The 24,936-nt window shown below is 41.1% G+C and overlaps 1 protein-coding gene across 1 annotated transcript; it reads left to right on the top strand.

Annotated features, from left to right (window-relative positions):
* On the top strand, positions 1-21,652 carry acot8 (acyl-CoA thioesterase 8). The gene is made up of 6 exons (XM_043710162.1): positions 1-176; positions 2,755-2,891; positions 4,642-4,867; positions 10,780-10,937; positions 19,460-19,651; positions 20,999-21,652. Exons 1-6 carry the CDS (start codon positions 1-3, stop codon positions 21,115-21,117), a joined length of 1,008 nt encoding a protein of 335 aa, XP_043566097.1. The 3' UTR covers positions 21,118-21,652.
* The last annotated feature ends 3,284 nt before the right edge of the window (positions 21,653-24,936 follow it).

Below are 24,936 nucleotides of genomic sequence, written 5' to 3'. Positions count from 1 at the left end.
ATGGCGGCCAAGGCTCCAGGGGGAGTGGAGAGCGGGGACCGGGGCGACGGAGGGGCTTCGAGTGCTGTTGTAGTGCCCGCCGGTGGCGGGGGTTCGCCTCCTGTCAGTGCGGATTTACAAAGTGTGTTGGTCACGAGTGTCCTGAACTTGGAGAGGCTGGAGGTGGACCTGTACAGGTAGGCCGGGGCTGTGTGTTGTGTTCCCAGCTGGTGTGGTTGACCTCCACCTCCTGATACTGCCTGGCCTGCCGTGCTCTTCCAGCCTCCTGCTTGTGGACCGTACTTCTTGGCCACACTGCCTCTTACGCGGTGGCGTTTCCAACGCTCATCTCAGTAGTTTTTAAAATGTATGGAGGGTCCCTGCCTCTACCAAGAATCAGAATGATGTTTCGAGTCCAGTGACCCTTCCTCTGGTTTTTCTTCCCGGATACTGTTGGACTTGCTGATCTTTTCCAGCAGTTTCTGTTTTTGTTCCATGTTATTCTAGTCATTTGGTTTGTCTCCAGCAACACATTTTTTTTTTAAAATAATTATCACCCTGAGCCATTTAATCAGATAATAGGCCATCCCTTTGTTATTCAGCTATTGACACTTTACTCACAGCTCCTAACATTCTTGGTCACCGCAGGGACTTATTATTGGACACTCCACTCAGCCATTTATATGAATTTTTGAACTGTCTGCCCATAAGTTCTGTTTTCAGTATGCCACTGCCTCACTTTACCTGACGAAGGGACTATGCTCTGAAAACTTGTGGTTTCAAATAAACCTGTTGGATAATAATTTGGTGTTGTGTGATTTCTGACTTTGTCCACCCCAGTCCAATATTGGCAGCTCCATGTCATGGCTACCACTCTTTCAGGCAGTGAATTCCAGACATACAACAATCCTCTGGGTGAAAATCCTCAAATCTCTCTCAACTTCTTGCTTCTTATCCCTGGATTGCACCCCTTGGTTATTGACACGTCTGCTGAGGAGAAAGATCTCTCCCTTGTTAAGCCCCACAGAACTTTGTACACCTCAGTCAGGGGACCCTCCTCAGCCTTCTGGTCTCAGAAAATAATCCAGCCTATTTCGTCTCTCCACAGCTGAATCATTCCAGCCAGGCAATAGCCTGATGAATCTCCTCTGCATCCTATGGTAAAATCATATCCTTGACCTTGTTGGGTGACCAGTTTTTCAGCTCTGGCCTAACTATTGTTTCTATAGCTCCATCAAAATATCCTTGAGTTCAATGCCTTGACGTGTAAAGACAAGTATCCTGTATGCTGCCTTAACCACCTGATCTGCCTTCAGTGGTCCATGGATGTGCATACCAAGGTCTCCTGATACTGTATAATTAAACATGCATAGTTAGTTCTGCCAAAATGCATCACCTCATTTTTCTTCATGATTAAATTCCATTTGCAATTATTCAGCCTGTCTGTATAAACTGAGCCTAAGACTTTCCTCCTTGTTATTTTCACACCATCAATTTTTGTGTTATCTGTGAATGTGCTGATCATACCATCTATGTTCATATTTAGATCACTAATCTGATCACTACACTGGAAACACCAGGAACTCAGCACCAAACACTGTGATATGCCACAGCACACAGGCTTCCTATCATAACAATACCCTTTGATCATCATTCTCTGGATGAAATTGGTTTACTGGCAGGAAACAATTTGCCAAATTGTACTGGGTCCTGTGGGTTCTTGGATTTATAGCCCCAGTCTGCCATATGAGACTATTTCAAAAGTCTTACTGAAGTTCATGTAAACTACATGAAATGCACAACCATCTTCAAAGCACTTGTCAGTCCTCAAATTTTCCCTCTGACATCAACATTCCTGATTGGGTTTAAAGGAATGCAGCAGTTGCCAGAATGATGATTGTAATTGATGTGGGAGACCAACTCAAGGTTGACATTATCTTCATCCAGTGTCCTCTTTTGGGTGGTACATTTATGATGCTTATTATTGTTGAACACCAGCTAAAAATTGCCATTATTCATAAAAGTCACTTGGTCCAACAGTATTCTAGACCAAAGCAAAACCGTGGGCAGCATGGTGGCTCAGTGGTTAGCATAGCTGCCTCATAGCGCCAAGGACCCGGGTTTGATTCCGACCTCATGTGACTATCTGTATGGAGTTTGCACATTCTCCCAGTGTCTGTGTATGTTTCTTCCGACAGTCCAAAGATGTGTAGGTTAGGTGAATTGGTCATGCTAAATTGCCCATAATGTTAGGTGCATTAGTCAGAGGTAAATACAGGGCAGGGGGATGGGTCGGTGTGGACTTGTTCGGTTGAAGGGCCTGTTTCCATACTGTAGGGAATCTAAAACATTAAAAGAAAATGAGTAAAAGCACAAGTCAAGTCAGGTCTTGAATGATAATGGATATTAAAAATAAGACTAACTTTAAAAAAAAAGCTGAGCAAAATTAAAATCAGTGGTGAATGAAAGTGAAGAATCTGGTAAAGAGAAATACAAATGAAGTTGATATGGATTTTTTATGCTTAATTTTGTACTGGACTGAGAATCAAATTGTTTGGGCCTGAAGTCTCATGCAATTTGAATTATGGTTGAATAGCTCAATTTTAAACAAAAATGGTAGCTTGTAGAAATACCCTTGTTACCACAAAATGTGTTTGTGGTGAGCAATGTAAGCTGTGAGTATGCCATGATCTTTTCAAAAGCCAATAGTTCTTTTGTTATTTTATACCTAAAATTCTGATTGAATCATATACTTAGCATACCTTTTTTTTAAAGAGGAACACACCACTGGATCCCGAGGAGTCGCATGTTATTTGGTGGGCAGATTGTTGGCCAAGCACTGGTAGCTGCTGCAATGTCTGTACCTGAGAGTGTTTTTGCTCATTCGTTGCACTGTTACTTTGTTCGTGCAGGTAAGATGTAAATATTTGCGCTGATTAGTTTTGTTTCCTCTTAAGCTTAATTTTTTTGTCACAGTTTATGTTGGGTCAGAAATTCAGCCATCTAACTGGCTGCATTCATATGAAAATTCTTTTTGAACAGGCATATAGATTTCCACTGTATACATCTTTTAAACAAACGTTATCTTCTACAATAATGTTGAGCATATTGGTGCTGTAGGTGCCATGAAGAGAGAGGTTTGCATTTTAGTTCACTTCTACAGTGACATTCATATTCCAATATTTTTGATTGTGGACTGAAATGGGAAAAAGACTGTTCCAAAGGTTTTTCCTTATAGAAGTTACCTGATAACTCATTGTAAGTGCTGTTCTTATTCTGACTTCAATTAATTCTCTACTGGTGTAATCTGACTTTCCAAATGTTTTCTGAACTCTAGTATTCTTGAATATTTTTTCTTGGTTTCCACACTCCTGTCAAGTTAAGTTAAAGCCTTCTCAAAGCGCTAGCAAAATGAACCACAAGGAACTCAGTCCCAGTTCTGTTCTGGTGTTAGCAACTTGACTTGTAGAGGTGCCATCTTCCCCAGAGCCGGTCCCAGTATTGCAGGAGTGTAAAGCTCACCCTCTTGAATAATCTCTCTAACCACTCATTCATCTGACTTATTGTTCTATTTCTGTATTCACTTGCATATGATATTGGGGGTGGTTCAGAGATGACTACATTTGAGGTCTGCCTTGCTAATTTTCAACCAAGCTCCCTAAATTCTGATTGGAGGACTAAATTAACCCTACCCCATCTGCCCGGCTGACAAACCCTCCCCCCCCCCCCCCCCAATATCCTGCAGCCAATCTGTGGCTTCCTTGACCAGAGAGGCAACATTCCATCCTAGAGTTGCATAAATGGCCACAAATGTCTATCTGTTTCCCTAATTAAAAAATTCCCTAGCACTATTTCTCTTCCTTTCTTCCTTTCCTCCCTTCCAGACAAAATGCTCATGTTGTATAAAATGATATCTCTTTCTTCAAATGTGTTTCTTACGTGCAAGATGAAATGTGTCAACTTTGAGTTTCCTTTTAATAATGTTTAGGATTTGTATATAAACTACAAGATAAGACACTGGATGGGGAAATATAAATGTCCCCACACTTGCTCGGCATTTGATAGCTATGTTATTTAGTGATTGAAGTTGTTAGTCACCTGAAAGGTGCTATCCACAACAAGTGCTAGTTTTCATCAAAGCATTTAGGTTGGTTATATTGAACCTGTTATTCATTGAAAATCCTATGTACCGAAAAACTGCAATGAGCCTTGAGCATTTCAGTGCTGGTATAGAAAGTCCTATCCTTGTTTGACCAGTCTAAAATACCATTTTAACCACTTTGCAGCCTTGGGGGACTGGTGTCGAAATGTTATCTCATGATTAAATAATACCCTATTTTGCCAAGGAAAACTTTGATATTGAACATCATGTTTAAAATAGAAACAGATTTTGGAAGTGCTCAGCAAATCTATTGGTAACTGAAAGGGGAAAACAGGCTAGGGTTTCAGATGGCGATGAATATTTCACAATTGACATGTTCTCTGAAACGGTCACTCATTTACTATTTTTACTGGGGTCATAGATTGCTGAACAATCTATCTGCAAGTGTGAAAATCAGTTATGTCAAGAAGGTTGACATTTTTGAACAAGTTGTATTTTACTTTAATGCATCAAATGATGGTGGCCGTACCTCAGAGTATTGTGATTTGATCTCACTGTAGGTGATCCCGATGTGCCAGTTGTGTACAGAGTGGATCGTACTCGAGACGGTAAAAGCTTTTCTGTCCGTTCAGTGAAAGCCATCCAGCATGGGCACCCAATTCTAATTTGCCAGGCTTCTTTCCAGAAGAAAATGGAGAGCCCAATTCAGCACCAGTTTACCATGCCGGTGGTTCCTGCCCCTGAAAACGTATTAACCCAAGAGGAACTCATTGAAAAATACTTGAGGTATAGTAATTAACTAGAATTGAGATCAGACATATGCATTATTGCTCCAGAATATTCTGTCAAATGTATAATATGCTTTGTACTGTATGTTCCAAAGCAAAGTGGTTTAAGGAGAATTTATATTAGGTAGACAACATTTTACGAGCTCTTCTCAAACCTTAATCTATATGTAAAACTGTTCTAAAGTCGAGTCGTAAAGTCATAGAGATGTACAGCATGGAAACAGACCATTCGGTCCAACCTGACCAGATATCCCAACCCAATCTAGTCCCACCTGCCAGCACCGTCCCATATCCCTCAAAACCCTTCCGATTCATATACCCATCCAAATGCCTCTTAAATGTTGCAATTGTACTGGCCTCCACCACATCCTCTGGCAGCTCATTCCATACACGTACCATCCTCTGTATGAAAAAGTTGTCCCTTGGGTCTCTATTAAGGTCACCCCTCAGCATCCGATGCTCCAGGGAAAACAGCCCCAGCCTGTTCAGCCTCTCCCTATAGCTCAAATCCTCCAACCCTGGCAACATCCTTGTAAATCTTTTTTGAACCCTTTCAAGTTTCACAATATCTTTCGGAGAGAAGGAGACCAGAATTGCACGCAATATTCCAACAGTGGCCTAACCAATGTCCTGTACAGCTGCAACATGACCTCCCAACTCCTGTACTCAATACTCTGACCAATAAAGGAAAGCATACCAAACACCGCCTTCACTGTCCTATCTACCTGCGACTCCACTTTCATGAAGCTATGGACCAGCACTCCAAGGTTTCTTTGTTCAGCAACACCCCCAGGACCTTACTATTAAGTGTATAAATCCTGCTAAGATTTGCTTTCCCAAAATGCAGCATCTCATATTTGTCTAAATTAAACTCCAGCTGCCACTTCTCAGCCCATTGGCCCATCTGGTCAAGATCTTGTTGTAATCTGAGGTAACCCTCCTCGCTGTCGACTACACCTCCAATTTTGGTGTCATCTGCAAACTTACTAACTGTACCTCTTATGCTCGCATCCAAATCATTTATGTAAATGACAAAAAGTAGAGGACCCAGTACCGATCCTTGTGTCACTCCACTGATCACAGGCCTCCAGTCTGAAAAACGACTCTCCACCACCCTCTGTCTTCTAACTTTGAGCCAGTTCTGTATCCAAATGGCTAGTTCTCCCTGTATTCCATGAGACCTAATCTTGCTAATCAGTCTCCCATAGGGAACCTTAGCAAATGCCTTACTGAAATTCATACAGATCACATCTACTGTTCTGCCCTCATCAATCTTCTTTGTTACTTCTTCAAAAAACTCAATCAAGTTTGTGAGACATGATTTCCCACGCACAAAGCCATGTTGACTATCCCTAATCAGTCCTTGCCTTTCCAAATACATGTACATCCTGTCCCTCAGGATTCCCTCCAACAACTTGCCCACCACTGAGGTCAGGCTCACTGGTCTATTGTTCCCTGGCTTGTCTTTACTGCCCTTCTTAAACTGTGACACCACGTTTGCCAATCTCCAGTCTTCCGGCACCTCACCTGTGACTATCGATGATACAAATATCTCAGCAAGAGGCCCAGCAATCACTTCTCTAACTTCCCACAGAGTTCTCGAGTACACCTGATCAGGTCCTGGAGATTTATCCACCTTTAACCGTTTCAAGACATCCAGCATTTCCTCCTCTGTAATCTGGATATTTTGCAAGATGTCACCATCTATTTCCCTACAATCTATATCTTCCATATCCTTTTCCACAGTAAATACTGATGCAAAATATTCATTTAGTATCTCCCCCATTTTCTGTGGCTCCACGCATAGATTGACTTGCTGATCTTTGAGGGGCCCTATTCTCTCCCTAATTACCCTTTTGTCCTGAATATATTTATAAAAACCCTTTGAATTCTCCTTAATTCTATTTGCCAAAGCTATTTCATGTCCCCTTTTTGCCCTCCTGATTTCCCTCTTAAGTATACTCCTACTTCCTTTATTCTAATCCTTTCTTCTAAGGATTCACTCAATCTGTCCTGTCGATACCTGATATATGCTTCCTTCTTTTTCTTAACCAAACCCTCAATTTCTTTAGTCATTCAGCATTCCCTATACCTACCAGCCTTCCCTTTCACCCTGACAGGAATATACTTTCTCTGGATTCTTGTTATCTCATTTCTGAAGGCTTCCCATTTTCCAGCCGTCCCTTTACCTGCGAACATCTGCCTCCAATCAGCTTTCAAAAGTTCTTGCCTAATACCTATTGCCCAATCCAAATGCTTTTTAAATGTTGCAATTGTACCAGCCTTTACCACTTCCTCTGGTAGCTCGTTCCATACACTCATCACCCTGTATGTGAAAAATAATTGGCCTTTCTCCAATTTAGAACTTCAACTTTTAGATCTGGCCTATCCTTTTCCATCACTATTTTAAAATGAATAGAATTATGGTCGCTGGCCCCAAAGTGCTCCCCCACTGACACCTCAGTCACCTGCTCTGCCTTATTTCCCAAGAGTAGGTCAAGTTTTGCACCTTCTCTGGTAGGTACATCCACATACTGAATCAGAAAATTGTATGCATTTAAGAAATTCCTTTCCATCTAAACCTTTAACAATATGGCAGTCCCAGTTTATGTTTGGAAAGTTAAAATCCCCTACCATAACTACCCTATTATCCTTACAGATAGCTGAGATCTCCTTACAAGTTTGTTTCTCAATTTCTCTCTGACTATTAGGAGGTCTATAATACAATCCCAATAAGTAGTTTTTCTTTAAAACAGGGGATAGTTGTACTTTCATGTAGAGTGCCAGTTTACTGCAAATATCTGCCCTTAGTTAGACAGTGGTTGTTAGGAAGGCATTTTAATTTCTTTTGTAAAAATATTTTTTTTTACATTTCATAAAAGTTATTTACAAACATGAATACTACATTGCAGTGTAAACCACTGTGTGAAGTCACAGAGAGGGTACAGCAGGGCAGCAGACCTTTTGGTCCAACTCTTTCATTCCAACCAGATATCCTTACCTAATCTAGTCCCATTTGGCAGCATTTGGCCCATATCTCTCTCAATCCTTCCTATTCATACACCCATCCAAATGCCTTTTAAATGTTGCAATTGTACCAGCCTCCACCACTTCCTCTGGTAGCTCATTCCATACACGCATCACCCTGTATGTGAAAACGTTGCCCCTTAGCTCCCTTTTATATTTTTCCCCTCTCACCCTAAACCTAATCCCTCTAGTTCTGGACTCCCACACCCCAGGGAAAAGACTTTGTATACTCATCCTATCCATGCCCCTCATGATTTTACAAACCTCTATAAGGCCACCCCTCAGCCTCCGGTGCTCCAGGGAAAACAGCTTCAGCCTATTCAACCTCTACCTATAGTTCAAATCCTCCAATCATGGCAACATCCTTGTAAATCTTTTTTGAGCCTTTTCAAGTTTCACAACATCTTTCTGACAGGACAGAGTCCAGAATTGCATGCAATATTCCAAAAGTGACATAATCAATGTCCTATACAGTTGCAACGTGATCTCCCAACTCCTATACTCAGTACTGTGACCAATAAAGGAAAGCATACCAACCGCTGCCTTCACTATCATACCTACCTGCGACTCCATTTTCAAGGAATTATGAACCTACACTCCAAGGTGTCTCTGTTCAGCAACATTCCCTCGGACCTTATCATTAAGTGTACGAGCTATAGAGTCATAGAGATATACAGCACGGAAACAGACACTTCGGTCCAACCCATCTATGCCGACAGATATCCCAACCCAAGCTTGTCCCACCTGCCAGCACCTGGCCCATATCCCTCCAGACCTTCCTATTCATATACCCATCCAGATGCCTCTTAAATGTTGCAGTTGTACCAGCCTCCACCATTTCCTCTGGCAGCTCATTCCATACACGTACCACCTTCTGAGTGAAAAGGTTGCCCCTTACGTCTCTTTTATATCTTTCCCCTCTCACCCAAAACCTATGCCCTCTAGTTCTTGACTTCCCACCCCAGGGAAAAGACTTTATCTATTTATCCTATCCTTGCCCCTCATGATTTTATAAACCTCTATAAGGTCACCCCTCAGCATTCAACGCTCCAGGGAAAACAGCCCTAGCCTATTCACCCTCTCCCTATAGTTCAAATCCTCCAACCCTGGCAACATCCTTGTAAATCTTTTCTGAGTTGAAATTTTATTGGTGGAACAGCACAGCAGGTCAGGCAGCATCCAGGGAACAGGAGATTCGACGTTTCGGACACAGGCCCTTCCTCAGGAATGAGCAGAGAGTGTTCAGCAGGAGAAGATAAAAGGTAGGGAGGAGGGACTTGGAGGAGGGGCGTTGGAAATGTGATAGGTGGAAGATTTCAACCTACTGCGAATCCTCTTACAAGGATGCCTTCCTTGAAGAAGCTCTCTGCCTCTCTCTTGAATTCTTGGAATTAAGACAGACGTGTAGTTTTCAACTATTCCATCAGTTGATCTCTTAGAAAGACTGAACCATAATTTCCCTTTGAATAGTGTCCAATATTCAGTTGTTATTGTAGACAAATTCAGAATCAATATGAAAAATAAAGCAGGACTTTGCTATAAGCTGTCCCTGATAATATTATCAAGTGTTCCAACTTTCTGATGTAATTTCTATTAAACCCTGGATATCTGCCCAAATGAAATTATAATTAGATTTTAGTGGTGTACGGTCGTGAGTCGCATTTTCCTTGAGCATTATTTTCACATTTAGCATTAATTAGAATTAAGTTGCCAGTGTTGCTCAGAACCAGAAAAGATAAAATTGAATCGAAAAGGCCTCAATGCGCCATGTTAAAAGTCATCTAGATTCCACAATTTCTCCCACTAATTTATCTGATTTGTTCTTCTGTCACTCCTACTCTCCAATCTAGGCTTTCTGTTCTCAGCTTTGCCTTTCTTACCCTCTTCCAACACTTCCAATTTCACTATTCATTTAGCCTCAATTACACTTTCCTACAGCTAACTGCCAGGGCACTTTTGGGTCATTATAAGTAGGCTATGGAGAAGGGCCTGTGCCCGAAACGTCGAATCTCCTGTTCCCTGGATGCTGCCTGACCTGCTGTGCTGTTCCAGCAATAAAGTTTCAACTTTGATCTCCAGCATCTGCAGACCTCACTTTCTCCTCAAATCTTTTCTGAACCCTTTCAAGTTTCACAACATCTTTCCGATAGGAAGGAGACCAGAATTGCACACAATATTCCAACAGTGGCCGAACCAATGTCCTGTACAGTTGCAACATGACCTCCCAACTCCTGTACTCAGTACTCTGACCAATATAGGAAAGTATACCAAACGTCTTCCTGCTAAGATTTCCTTTTCCAAAGTGCAGCACTTTGCATTTATCTAAATTAAACTCCGTCTGTCACTCCTCAGTGTTTTGAGACACTGGAAATGTATGACAAGTTGTTGTTTTCTCAATGCAAAAAGCAACAATAAAATAAATGATGGGATTTTCAGATTCTTGGTATAGGACTAGCGTTTGTTGGAAGCCCATTAGGAGAATGGCTTGCATTTCAAAAATTGACACATCCTGAGAGAACAAAGTAGACTTCGATTTCACATTGATCAGGAAAATCTCCAACTGGCAGAACATCACTCAGTGCTGCACTGAACTATTAGCATAGGTTAGATGCTTATCTTTCTAGATTTAGGTTTGAATCATGTCATTTTCTGACGTGAAGATGCTACTACTGAATCAGGGCCAGCACCATTGAATATTGATGTGGTGAGCTAAATATTGTGCTGCTCTACTGTCAATAGATGGGCATTTTGTAGATTTTATTTGATAAAAGCAGTGCAAATTGATTGGCTTTGCATTATGTTCCTGATCTATTTCAGGAATATCTTGTGATTGCATTGTTCCACATTTTTATTTTACTTTGTTTTGTTTTCCTTATTTTGTAGAGATCCAGATTTAACAGAGAATTATAAAATGGGTCTGACGAAAATGTTAGCTGAAGAGGTTCCAATTGAAATCAAACCCATAAATCCACCAGATTACTATAGACGTGTACCCACAGAGCCTGTACAAAGGTTTTGGGTACGAGCACGTGGCTACATAGGTAGGATTCAAAATTTACTTTTTTCTGCATGCGTGAGTTGGAAGGGTAAAATGGACTTCTTTTTCTTTTAAAATACGCTTATATTCAGGCTGTTTGTAAAAAAAATCTGCACCGAATTTGAGCAAAAATCAGATGTTGAGTTTGTGTGATGCTTTTCACTGTATCATGAGGTGCAGTTAACAAAAATCATCAACAATGAGGCAGAGCATGACTCGGTATATGTATTCCCATAAAAGGTATACAGCAATGAAAAATGGAATATAGTCACAATCCGTGACTTAATTATAACTCTGACAAACCTATTGTCTCATTGTAAATGATTCTGCTTCACATCACTGATCTACTTCAACTATTATATGGAAAATGTCTTGCTCAAGTTTGAGAATTACCTCTGTACATCTACGTAGAAGTTTCTTTCTTTGTAAACCAATATTTTGGCTAATTGTGAATCCAAGATGGAGGATGGTAAAAATTTGTGGCTGTAAAGAGCTGCTCCTTTTTTGAAGTATTTTAGTGTTGGAGGTGATTTCCTTGAATTCCAGGAGGAGCAATTCGTGTTTTATATTGTTGTTGCATTGTTTTGCACCGTTGGGGAAAAAAAAAGTCAAAATGGCACTTTTAAAAGGGAGAAGGGCAGACAATAGGCAGCACATGGTCAGTCAAGGCGAGAGAGAGAGAAAGAAGGATGACACAGTAGTGATTCTGCGCAGTTACTGCCTTTGCTGTTTGAATTCACGTATCTCTGGACATTTTTAAATTTGTCCAGATGCACTCCAATTCACAACTGATCTTGGAGGAATTTGTTTGGGAGAGATCATGGGAAAGAAACAAATAAATGCATAATTTTAAGTGTAGCCTTGTTGTAAATCCACAACATTGAGTGGAATGTGTTCTTTATTGATTATGTTTTATTGAGATCTGTCTCATTATTACATTTTAAAAATGTAAGTCATAAGTATTAAGTTAGCCTGGAACAGTAGATTGTGAAGGAGTAAAGATGGTCTTTAGTAGAGTGGTATGCTCTTCTTGTCTGATGTGGGAGTTGAGAGAGAATTTACGTGTTACTGAGGTTTGTATCTGCAATAAATGTCTTTGGTTGTGAATCCTATCAGATCGAATGGATTGGTTGGAATGACAATTAGAGATAGTGAGGAATTTACAAGAGCAAGGGGGTGTGATGGATTTCAATTATAGGAAGGGAGAAAAGCCACAGGTACAGTAAGATAGATAGGTTAACTCCAGGAAAGGTAGGAGAGGTAGGCAGGTAGTGCAGGAGTCTTCTGTAGCTATCCCGATTTCAAACAAGTATGCCATTTTGGAAAATGTAGGGGGTGATGGACTCTTGGGAATGTAGCACAGACGGCCAGGTTTCTGTTATCAAGACAGGCTCTAATGCAATAAGGAGTACATCAGGTTCCAAGAGATCAAGTGTATTAGGGGACTCTCTAGTCCGAGGCACAAACAGACATTTCGGTGACCAGCAACAAAAAATCCAGAATGATGTGTTGCCTGTGGTGCCAGGATCAAGGATGTCTCAGAGAGGGGGCATAATGTTCTCAGAGGGGAGAGGGACCAGCTGGAGGTCATTGCACACATTGGAGCCAATGAAATAGGAAGGTAAAAAGGATGAGATTCTGAAGGGAGAATATAGCGAGTTAGGCAGGAATTTAAAAAAGAGGTCCTCGAGGATAGTAATATCTGGATTACTCCCAGTGCTACCAGCTAGTGAGGGTAGGAATAGGAGAATAGAGTAGATGAATGCTTGGCTGAGGAACTGGTGCATGGGGGAAGGGTTCACATTTTTTGGATCATTGGAATCTCTTCTGGGGTAGAACTGACCTGTGCAAGAAGGATGGATTGCACCTGAATTGGATGGGGACTAATATACTGCAGGGAGATTTTTTGGAGCTGCTCTGGAGGATTTAAACTGATAAGGTGTGGTGGGGGTAGCTGGTACCCAGGGAGATACTGAGGAAAGATATCAATTTGAGACTGGTACAGTTGAGAAAAGAAGCAAGTCAAACAGTCAGGGCAGGCATGGACAAATTGATTGATAAATTAAACTGCATTTACTTCAATACAAGAGGCCTAAAAGGGAAGATAGATGAACTCAGGGCATGGCTCGGAACATGGGATTGGGATATCATAGCAATTACAGAAATATGGTTCAGGGATGGACAGGATTGGCAGCTTAATGTTCCAGGATACAAATGCTAGAGGCAGAAGAGAAAGGGAGGCAAGAGAGTAGGAGGAGTGGCATTTTTGATCAGGGATAGCATTACAGCTGTACTTGGGGAGGATATTTCCAGAACTACATGCAGGGAAGTTATTTGGATATTTGGATGAAACTGAGAAATAAGAAAGGGATGATCACCTTATTGGGATTGTATTGTAGCCCCCCCCCCCAATAAGAGGGAAATTGAGAAACACATTTGCAAGGAGATCTCAGCCATCTGTAAGAATAATAGAGTAGTTCTTGTAGGGGGTTTTAACTTTCCAAACATAGACTGTCATAATGTTAAGGGTTGAGATGGAGAGTAATTTGTTAGGTGTGTACAATAATTTTTTCGGATTCAGTATGTGGATGTACCTATGACAGAAGGTACAAAACTTGACCTACTCTTGGGAAATAAGGCAGGGCAGGTGACAGGTGTCAGTGGGGGGGGGGGCACTTTGGGGCCAGCAACCATAATTCTATTAGTTTTAAAATAGTGATGGAAAAGGATAAACTGGATCTATAAGTTGAAGTTGTAAATTGGAGTAAGATTAATTTTGACATTATCAAAAGCTGATTGAGGGCAGATTTTCACAGGTAAAGGGACAGCTGGAAAATGGGAAACCTTCAGAAATGAGATTACAAGAGCCCAGAAACCGTATATTCCTGTTAGGGTGAAAGGAAAGGTTGGTTAGCAAGGTTAGGTCTCATGGAATACAGGGAGAAATAGTCATTTGGTTACAGAACTGGCTCGAAGGTAGAAGATAGAGTGTGGTAATGGAAGGTTGCTTTTCAGACTGGAGGCCTGTGACTAGTGGAGTGCCACAAGGATTGGTGTTGGTTCCACTATTTTTCATTATTTGTATAAAATATTTGGATGTGAATGTAGGAGGTATGGTTAGTAAGTTTGCAGATGACACCAAAATTGGAGGTGTACTGGATAGCGAAGAAGGTTACTTCAGATTACAATGGAATCTTGATCAGGTAGGCCAGTGGGCTGAGGAGTGGCATATGGAGTTTAATAAATGTGAGGTGCTGCAGTTTGGAAAAGCAAATCAGAGCAAGCCCTATTCACAATATGGTAAGGTCCGAGGGAGTGTATAATAAGAGAGAGATCTTGAGTGCAAGTTCATAGTTCCTTCAAAGTAGAGTCGCAGGTAGATAGGATAGTGAAGAAGGCATTTGGTATGGTTTATTGGTCAGAACATTGAGTGTAGGAGTTGAGCGGTCATGTTGCACCTCTACAGGACATTTGTTCGGCCACTTTTGGAAAATTGTGTGCAATTCTGGTCTCTTTCCTATCAGATGGATGTTGTGAAACTTGAAAGGGTTAAGAAAAGATTTACAAGGATGTTGCCAGGATTGGTAGATTTGCGCTATAGGGAGAGATTGAATAGGCTGAAGCTGTTTTCCTTGGAGAGTTGGAGGCTGAGGGGTGACCTTATTGAGGTTTATAAAATCATGAGGGGCATGGGTAGGGTAAATAGACAAATTCTTTTCCCTGGGGTGTAGGAGTCCAGAACTTAGAGGGCATAGGTTCAGGGTGAGAGGGGAAAGATATAAAAGGGACTTTTTCACACACACAGTGGTGAGTGTATGGAATGAGCTGCCAGAGGAATTGGTGGAGGCTGGTACAATTGCAACATTTAAAAGGCATCTGGATGGGTATATGAATAGGAGGGTTTCGAGGGATATGGGGCAAATGCTGGCAAATGGGACTAGATTGGGATATCTGGTCGGCATGATCGAGTTGGACCGATGAGTCTGTTTCCGTGCAGTGCATCTCGCTGTCTTGACTCTGTCACTAGATTCAATGTCTTGACTCAGTATTTCCACTGTTTCTGTAGACCATTTTTGTTGAACCAAAGCGCAAAGTGCAGTTATGCAGTTCAATATCCAAATTACTTCTGAGACTTTTGCCCCTCTGGCAATTCATATTGCTTGTTCATGAGGCATTTTTATCATTAGGCTCTGCCTGTCTCTCAGATCTGTGGAATTCCCTTTTTATATTGTTGTCTGTGGTTCTAGAACCAGGGGAAACATTGCCTGTATCTACCCCTTCAAAATATTTGATAGGTTTCAGTGAGATCATCCACTTTTTTTTTCAAAAACGCTACAGAATACGGGCCCAGTTTGCTCAAATTCTCTCTTACCATCCAGGAACAAGTTTGGTAAACCTTTATGCACTCCCTCAATGGCAATGATATCTTATTTGAGATAAGGAAACTAAAACTGCACATTGTACTCCAGATGTGGATTAACTAAGCTACTATAAAATTAAGGCAAGATTCAATACAGTACTCATATCCTCTTTCAATAACGGCTAATATTCCATTGCCTTCCTAATAGCCTGCTGCACTTCTATGTTAGCTTTCGTTAACTTTATTGATGAGGAAACTTGGGTCCCTTGACATATCTACACTTTCCAACTTTTTACCATTGTTTTTCTCACATTAAACTGGATAATCTCATTTTTTTGTGCATTATATTCCACTAGCCATGTTCTTCCCAAGTTTCTAAGCCTGCCCAAATTCTCCTGAATTGTTTTGTATCATGTTCACAATATATCTAGTCCCCAACTCCAAGTAATTGAAATATGTTGTGAACAGTAGGGGCCCAAGTACTCATCCTTGCAGTAACCCCAGTCACAGGCTTCCAATGGGAGTATTTCTACTATTCTTCCACCCCTCCATCTATTAACCCATTGTTAATCTATGCTGGTGTATTATCTCCTATCCCATGAGCTTTTAGTTGTTTTTTAACCAGTCCCTTGTGGGGGACTTTATCAAAAGATATTTGACTTCCTTGTTTGTGGAAAGGGTGCGATGAAATCTACCTGTGACAATGATAAATCTAAATTTATACTGTACAATGCTGAGAGATAATTTCAGGATGGATTTTGCCAAGAGGGGGTGCTATTGTCTTACTGGTGAATGCTTGTGCAAAGAAAGTACTGTAACTCTAGTGCACTGGATAGAACAGCTTGATGTAAGTTTATGAACTTAGCCAGGTTTTTTTTGATTAATGCAATAAATAATCGCATGGTATTGACAAAAGAACACTCATGCAATTAAAGAAATATTCAAGGAATGGATGCAGAATTGATTAGGAAACAGAATGCAGGTTATAGTTGTACAGCAAGAAATTAGACCTGTTGGTCCAACTCCTCCCTGCTGACCAGATGTCCTAAATTGATCTAGTCCCATTTGCCAGCATTTGGTCCCTTTCTATCTAAACACTTCCTTTTCATGTACCCATCCAGATGCTTTTTGAATGTTGTACCAGCCTCCACCACTTCCTTCCTGTAGTAGCTTGCTCCATACATGCAACACCCTCTGCGTGCAAAAAGTGGCCCCTTGGGACACTTTCCAATTTTAAATCTGTGTCATCTAGTTTTGGACACCCTTACCCTGGAAAAAAGACCTTACTACTCACCCTATTCTTGCCCCTCATAATTTTACACCCCTCCGCCTCCAATGCCAGCTTTTGGTTGAGATCGTTCTAAACCTTCCCCATTCATGTACCTATCCAGATGCATTTTAAATGTTGTAGTTGTATCAGCCTCCACTACTTCCTCTGGCAGCTCATTCCATACATGCAGCAACCTCTGTGTGAAAATGTTGCCCCTTAGGTCCCTTTTAAATCTTTTCTCTCTCACCTTAAACCTATTCCCTCTAGTTTTGAACTCTCCTACCCTGAGGAAAATATCTTGGCTATTCACCCTATCCATGCCCCTGATAATTTTTTAAACCTGTATGAAGGTCACCCTTAAGCCTCCAATGCTCCAGGGAAAATAGGCCCAGCCTATTCAGCCTGTTCCTATAGCTCAAGCCATCCAATCCCAGCAACATCTTTGCAATTGCAATTGCAATCGGTTATTTTTCAGCTTCAAAGGAAGTACATTGTAATGCTCATCCGAGTTGGTACTGGAATCATTGTTCATTTTGATCTCTATTAATAACATGAGCTTGGAGATAATTTCAAAGGTTGCAAAATGGAACAGAACATTGAAAATCCATAGTAGATGACAGGATGACACAGATTTTTGCAGAGATTGCAAAGTGATACATTTTGCTAGAAAGCATTGGGAGAGGCAACACAAACTAAATTGTACAATTTTAAAGGGCAGATAGCAGCAAAAACCTGGAGATTTGTATCTGTAAAAACCTTTACAAGTTGAATAAAACTGTTTCTTAAAGCTCAGCACACATGCTGGCTCAGCTATGTCTCGTAAGTGAATAGAAAACAAAACAGTATTTGTGAAATCTTTATCTTTTGGAATTGAAATTACACTAAAGCGGTTTTAAATATAAACAAGTCTGTTGCATGAAAAAACAAAATATAAGTAGAAAAGAGGAAGGGATAAAGGTCCTCTTTTCCTTTGAGACAAAATTGTCCAACCAGAATATGCATTGTGTTGTGATGTGTTAGGAACAATTAGCTCCAGGAAGTTTTGTGACAGATGTCTGGGATATGTTAAACATTGTAGACATTGATGCTCTCAGAAATCCTATCAGATGGGCAAGGCATCAATGCTTCTGGTTTTATTTTCATTTCCAGAAAAGCACACTGGTGATTTGCACACTGACTTGCATGTGAAATGCTTTCAGCAGATTTACTTTGAGATGGTTTCAAACACTTGTACTCCTCGTAAGGTTTGTGGATGCAGACCCTGTAACAATAGCTTTGAAAAGAGAATTGGATTAAAGCTTGAACGGCACAAAAAATGGGCTGTGGGGAAATACACAGGAGTGGCAGTAATTCCACCTTAGAGTTAGAATAGGTGCCATGGGTCAAAAGACCTCTTCTTTTAATGATTAGGTTGAAACTATCAATTTGCATTCCTCTGTGATGCACAGTTATAGTGACTGTATCTGATTTGTTATCGCCTGGTTGGAATCATTTGTCTCACCTCATGTACACAGCATTTCTCAAATCCCAAACCAGAGATTCAGGTTGGTCACTGAGATAGTGAAGGAGTGGTACACTGATGGAGCTACTTCCTTTTTAAATGAGATTCGAGACTTGGAGCTGGACATTTATAAAGATGTTGTGAGAGATTGGGATGGGATACCACAGGCTCACCTCCTTCCCAAAAAAAAAACGCCTATGGCTATAGTTTTGTATTTTGGAGAGAGCAGAGGGGTGAGGGAGAGATCCTGACCATACACTTCAGAGACAGCCCTAAAGTAGCAACAGAAATGGACAAAGTGGGATGCTAGCAGACTGCAACATCACACTCTGTTGACTGCGATAATGGGTCATGTTTTAATGATAAATGTCAGGCCTATAATCCATTAACCCTCAAAGTTGCTTTTGTGCTCGCTCATAACTACTGAGGGAACCTATCACCCAATATCCACTATGAACAGAACTCAAAATGAAACCAATAAACTTCTGCAAAATCTCGATTGGAGTCAAACACATGTAGAAGAAACAAGTCATTTTATTAAAAATAATCGATTCAACCTAGTAAGGCTACAGTGCAAGTCTGTTAGCCTGCCAAACAGCATGAGCAGTCAGATAGAGTGGACAGTTCCAACAGACCTACCAAACCAATCGTGGATAGTGATAGACAATTAACTAACCACAGGACATGGCTCCACAAATATCCCTGTCCTCGGTGATGGAGAGCCCAGTACATAAGTGCGAAAAATAAACGTTTGCAGCAATCTTCAGCCAAAAGTGCCAAGTGAGTGGTGCACTTCTGTTTTCTCCTGTAGTCCCCTGCATTGTAAATGGCAGTCTTCAACCAATTCTGATTTACTCCATATGATTTCAAGAAAGGGTTGGATGCACTGAACACTGCAAAAGCAGTGGACTGTGGTAACATGCTGACAATAGATCTTCAGTACCAGAATTTGCTCTCCCCTTAGCTACAGTGTTCCAGTACAACCACAACACTGCCATCTACTTAATAATATTGTCCCTGTATCCTTTGTTATCCAAAAGGCAGGATAGATCTAACCTGGCTATGTACCACTCCCATCTGTTTACTCTTGATCATCAGGGTGCTCAGGTGAATGTTAAAAATCCATTTGTAGAGCAGCATAAGAGTTCTCTTCTGGCCAACTTTCTTCCCTCAACTAAAACCAGGGTAACAACTTAACGATCATTTTTCTTGATTGTTGAATTGGACTGTGCAAATTGACTTCCATATTTGCCGACAGAACAAGCATTTGAAAAAAAATTGGTCGTTCTGTACCGTGGGGGTGTGAAAGATTCTGTGCAAACTGTTCATGCTTTGTATGCTTTCTAAGAAGCTAACTTACTGATACAAAAGTACATAGTTTTAACTGTTTAACAGGTGATGGGAACATGAAGTTGCATTGTTGTGTTGCTGCATACATTTCTGACTATTCCTTCTTGGCAACTGCATTACTGCCTCACATGAACTACAGGGTAAAGTTCATGGCATCCCTGGACCATTCCATGTGGTTTCATGCCCCATTCCGGTCTGATGAGTGGATGTTATACGAATGTGAGAGTCCTTGGTCTGGTGAGTTTACACATTTTATTTTATCATTTTATTTTCACCGAACTGAACAGGAATGATTCGTTAACTATTTAAAGTGTTTCAAAATAATCTGGGTGTGGGTGTAAAATATCAGGGAATGCACTTTACATTTGCAAGAAATTACCAACTTTACTGTTTTGGAACCAGCTTTGCACACTCAGTTCCTTTACAGGATTACTACTTCATCTTTAACCATGCCATTAAGAAAGGCTGGATTTGCTGACGTTTTAACCTTTGAGGGCATGGGTTGAAGCTGGGGGAGAGTGGAGGAAAATGTGGGTTCTTGTCGATGTGCAGGAAGGAATGGAGATGAGGGGTTGCAGGGGAGAGACAGTGCGAGAGCGAGGGGAGTGTGGGGTTTGGATTGGTAAGGAATGTGGCGGGTAGGGGCGCAGGAGCGGAAGGGGGCAGGAGGGNNNNGGTGTGTGGGGGGGATATGGAGAATGTAGGCAGGTTAGTGTGGGGCGAATAGGGAGAGGGAGGGGTGCAGCAGGAATGTCTATTTGACAAAAACTGCTTCAATTACCCACATTACTAGTTTGTAATCTCACCTACAGTTCTATCAACATCCATTTTTCAAAAAAAAACTATTTGAATTGTTGCCATCAATGTGAGGTTTTGAATTTGCTTTGTATGCTGATTGATTGCTACCACATTCTGCTTCACATGGTGTTTTGCTCGCCACCCCATTTGCATTGCATCTCACTGTCTTGCATCCGGTCCTTGAGTCTTTGACCTATGATCTGAATGAAGTGTCAAGATAGGCATTAAGGGGTGGCAATGAGTGTAGCAATGGTGGGAAGGAGTGCGGCTGCAAAAATGGATGCTCAGCAATGACATTAGTGATGGCAACATTTTGTTGCAGTGCAGTGGTAGGAGGTTATCTAGCTGAGACAAGTGCTAGACAGAGGCCAGATGCTTCCTTTGCCACACAGACTGAAGGCTGAGCTTCTCCTAGCAATTGATCCTTGGAAATAGGTATTTACCCTTCCCATTTGCTGTTCGGTGTGGATGTGGCTGTGCTTTTCAGCTTTTGTCCCAAGGGCAAATATATGGAGACATTCACATGGAGGCCTGTCCTAATCTCTGATAGTCAGTGACACATTGCAAAGGAAAATGGGATAGAGTATAAAATAGTGTGGTACGTAGCAACAAAAAATGTCAATTGAAATAGATACACAAATTCCATACTTTGCGACCTCCTGGGCTTCCTCTGAGAGAGTATAGGATGGTAAAGAGATAGAGGAATTTGTCTTTTGCTGCTTGACATTCTAATAACAGTTGCACCAGGTTACTTCGGTATAGCTCATGATCTTACTTTGTCTGTAGGTGACTGCAGAGGTCTGGTACAAGGTCGCCTATGGAAGCAGAATGGAGTCTTAGCAGTTTCTTGTGCTCAAGAGGGAGTATTTTATGTGAAGCCAGCAACTAGCAAAAGCAAGTTGTGACTGAGATGGCTAATTGCCAATTAACCCACCTCAGCATTTTTAGCATGTATTTACTAATGTATTGTCTCATTTGTCAAGGGATGATAGCTGTAATATTGTAAATCTGTTTATTTTCTGTGAAGCTTTTCCAGTAATTCTCCTCATATTCGTACAAGAAAAAAAATCCTATGTATAATAGTTTTATACAATAGATACAGCAGACTGGAGAGACTCAGCAGGCCTGTTGTTCTTTGGAGTTCCAAACAAAAATTGTACAGGGTTCAATGGTAAATCTTTGTCTGTCTGTCTGTCTCTCTCCACACCTATGCCTTCGATACTGGTAAACCCGTTGAGTCTTTAGCTTATTCTCTTTTTTATATATATAGATGTTCAGTAGCTTTTGTTTTTACCTACCTCTTTTACAGTGCTTTTGGTCATCTGCCCAGGCACCTCAAATGTAACTTGGTATCATCTTTTGTTTTATGTTCTCTGTGAAATACTTTGGGATGTTTTATTACATTAAAGGCCAAATAAACGGAAACTGTTATCACCAGGAGCCAATCAGTTTTACAGTATTTCAATGCAGCTAGAGCAGCTGCAGACTTCGAGCGGAGTCATTGCACTTGTGAGAGACTGACTTCGGCCCATAGTAGCACCTGCTGTTCCGTATAAATGAAGGAACCTTCTCCAAACTACTCAATCCAGAAGAGCTTCCTCAATTCCAACACATGATCTGGGATCAAAGACATAAATTTTCTGACTTTAAGGTAGTTATTATATCTATGCCTCCCATGCCATTTTAAGGGCAATGTCTACATGGAATTTCCAACTTTCATTGCCATGTGCAGTGAACCCAGAATTAATGTAACCAGTAACCAGGTGATTTGGGCATACACTTGCACATTCCAGGTGTAATGCAAATTCAATTGTCAAATTTCTTACTTATATCTATCCTCTTGAAAGTGTTAGTTTAGTGTTATGATCAGCAGTTGCCCTCCTTTAGCTATTAAATGACCGTTCTTTATGTGATTTTGGATGGTGTTTCTGCAAGCTGTTTTGCTATGTCATGTCCAAAATGAACCCGTTTGTTGTTTATGACCACATGCATGTTTTGCAGCTGGCATCATAGGGAGATAGGAATCCCGGTTTTTTTTTCCATGTCTTTTGTTGTTACCGGGTACCTTAACATAAGACCCCAACTGACCTTGGCTGAGATCGGCTAGTTTTGCACAGGCCAAAAAGTGAATCTTGGACCACACAGTAAGTGTGACTTAATGTTTATGCATTAATAAGCCTTCACCAGTTAGGTTACAGGGTACTTCATTTTGTCAGATGTTACAGCATATTTATTTTATATTAATGCATGGTTTAACAATGAGTGAATTGAGAAAAATAAAGTCAAAATAAGGATTAAAGTCTGTCGCAACGGGAGGATTTGGGCAGCATGGATGTAATACCACTTCTACATTCCATTATGTTTTTAAAAAAAAAAAACTTGCTGTTACAGAATTCAATTTTGGAATTAAATTATCTTTTATTGAATCATGCCTGTGGTGGTTGTGTTTTTTTTGTACTTTTCTATAAACAATTAATGTGCCGTGTCAAGACTAAATGGCTTCGATTATATCTGGTGTACAGCCTGTTTCAGATATATGCAGTTTCTATTAGACAGCTGTTAACATAGAAGATTTTCTGTAATCTGCACAAACCCTTTCAATTTTTTTCCATGAGGTCTAATGCTGCTGTTCTCACAAAGCATGGTTTGCATGCTCAGTGGTGAGCTTGCTTTTGGCATGATACAAGAACATCTGCAAGGCCTGGAGTTGATTGGGATCAGAGTCGCTGCGTGGGAAGTCTTTTCTACTGCCCGAGTGCCTGGATCCTAGCATGAGGAAGAGTGGAAAATGCTGAGGGTAAGAGAAATGACCAGATGGCAGAAATGAGCACAGCGGAGAGGAAGAGAAATCGGTCTGTCAGTCTCAAACCAATGTTATTGATCTGAATCAGCTCCTACAGCCATAAGTGACATCCAGTCTAGACCTTGGTATTGTCTGAAATACCTGGAGGCAATGACGACAGCACTTTTTTTTAATATGCTGGTGCGAGCTAATTAAACTATTAATCCCTTTGAATAATACTTCAATTCTATTTTATAAAACTATTATACATAGGATTTTTTTTCTTGTACGAATATTGAATAATACTTAATTCAATATTTATTTTAGTTGTTATGGTTCTGTTCGCCAAGCTGGGAATTTGTGTTGCAGATGTTTCGTCCCCTGTCTAGGTGACATCCTCAGTGCTTGGGAGCCTCCTGTGAAGCGCTTCTGTGATCTTTCCTCCAGCATTTGTAGTGGTTTGAATCTGCCGCTTCCGGTTGTCAGTTCCAGCTGTCCGTTGCAGTGGTCGGTATATTGGGTCCAGATCGATGTGCTTATTGATTGAATCTGTGGATGAGTGCCATGCCTCTAGGAATTCCCTGGCTGTTCTCTGTTTGGCTTGTCCTTCTACCATGTGTCAAATCCTTCCACCATGTGTCAGATACAGACCACCAGTCAACAACCCACAAGCCAGAGACACAGCCAGCCAGACAGAACAGATTCAGGATGATCCAGGTAATGATTACAGACGCTCACAACAGACTTCATAAATACAGACAAGAAATTGCGCGCCAAAAACCAATCAGGAATGGACCCGGACCATAGAACAGGCCTTAGGACACCTTAGGACAGAACAGGACCACACACCGCAAAAAAACGGCACTAAAATAAAAATGGCTAAACTAACACACAACAGAGAGGACACCATAACACACACCTGGATTAGAAACCTCTCCCACAGACAGCTCACAGACACGGAAAGAACAATACTGGCCAAGGGACTCATCTACAACCACAGGGACACCAAGACAGCAGACTTCCTAGCAGCACTAGAATGCACACTCAGAAACAATGGACTGACAGAAGAGACACAACAAACAGTGAGACAAAGTATCGTACGCCTGATAACAAGGAAAAGACAAACACATAACCTCAACACCAAGGAGAGGGAAGCACTAAAATCACTAAGAAACAATAAGAACATAATCATACTACCAGCAGACAAAGGCAGAATGACGGTCATCCTGGACAAAGCAGACTACATCCAAAAAGCGCAACACCTACCAAAAGAGGGAGTTTAACCCCACCCCACAGCTCACCAATAGGATAAACAACACACTGAGGAACCTACAAAAAAACGGACAGATAACCAGATTTGACCGACAAAGAATGAAACCTGAAAGCACCAACACCCCCAGATTCCATGGACTACCTAAAGTGCACAAACCAGACATCCCACTCAGACCCATAGTATCACTACCAGGGACACCATCACACAAACTGGCTAAAGAACTACAGCAGAAACTGAAACACATGATCAGCGGATCCAGACACTCTATACAGTCAACACAGGAATTCTTGGACACCATCAGAAATATACACATAGACAAGGAAGAAACCATGGTCTCATTCGATGTAACAGCACTGTTCACCTCTAACGACAAAACCCTAGCCAGAGAAACAATAGCCAACCTGCTGAACAAACATAACAGACAACAGGACGTTGAACCCATCAACAAAGACGGCATACTTAAACTACTGGACTTGTGCCACACAACACACTTCACATTCAACAACCAAATATATGAACAAATCAACGGCACACCCATGGGCTCACCCATCTCTGGACTCATAGCAGAAACGGTAATGCAAAGATTAGAACAAACAGTCTCATCGCAAATTCAACCCAAACCCTGGGTCAGATATGTGGATGACACCTTTGTAATCATTAAAAACACAG

This window comes from Chiloscyllium plagiosum, chromosome 20, assembly GCF_004010195.1.
Source record: "Chiloscyllium plagiosum isolate BGI_BamShark_2017 chromosome 20, ASM401019v2, whole genome shotgun sequence".
Taxonomy (NCBI): domain Eukaryota; kingdom Metazoa; phylum Chordata; class Chondrichthyes; order Orectolobiformes; family Hemiscylliidae; genus Chiloscyllium; species Chiloscyllium plagiosum.
The sequence above is the reverse complement of the archived record's forward strand: the minus strand, read 5'-3'. Positions and strand labels throughout refer to the sequence as shown.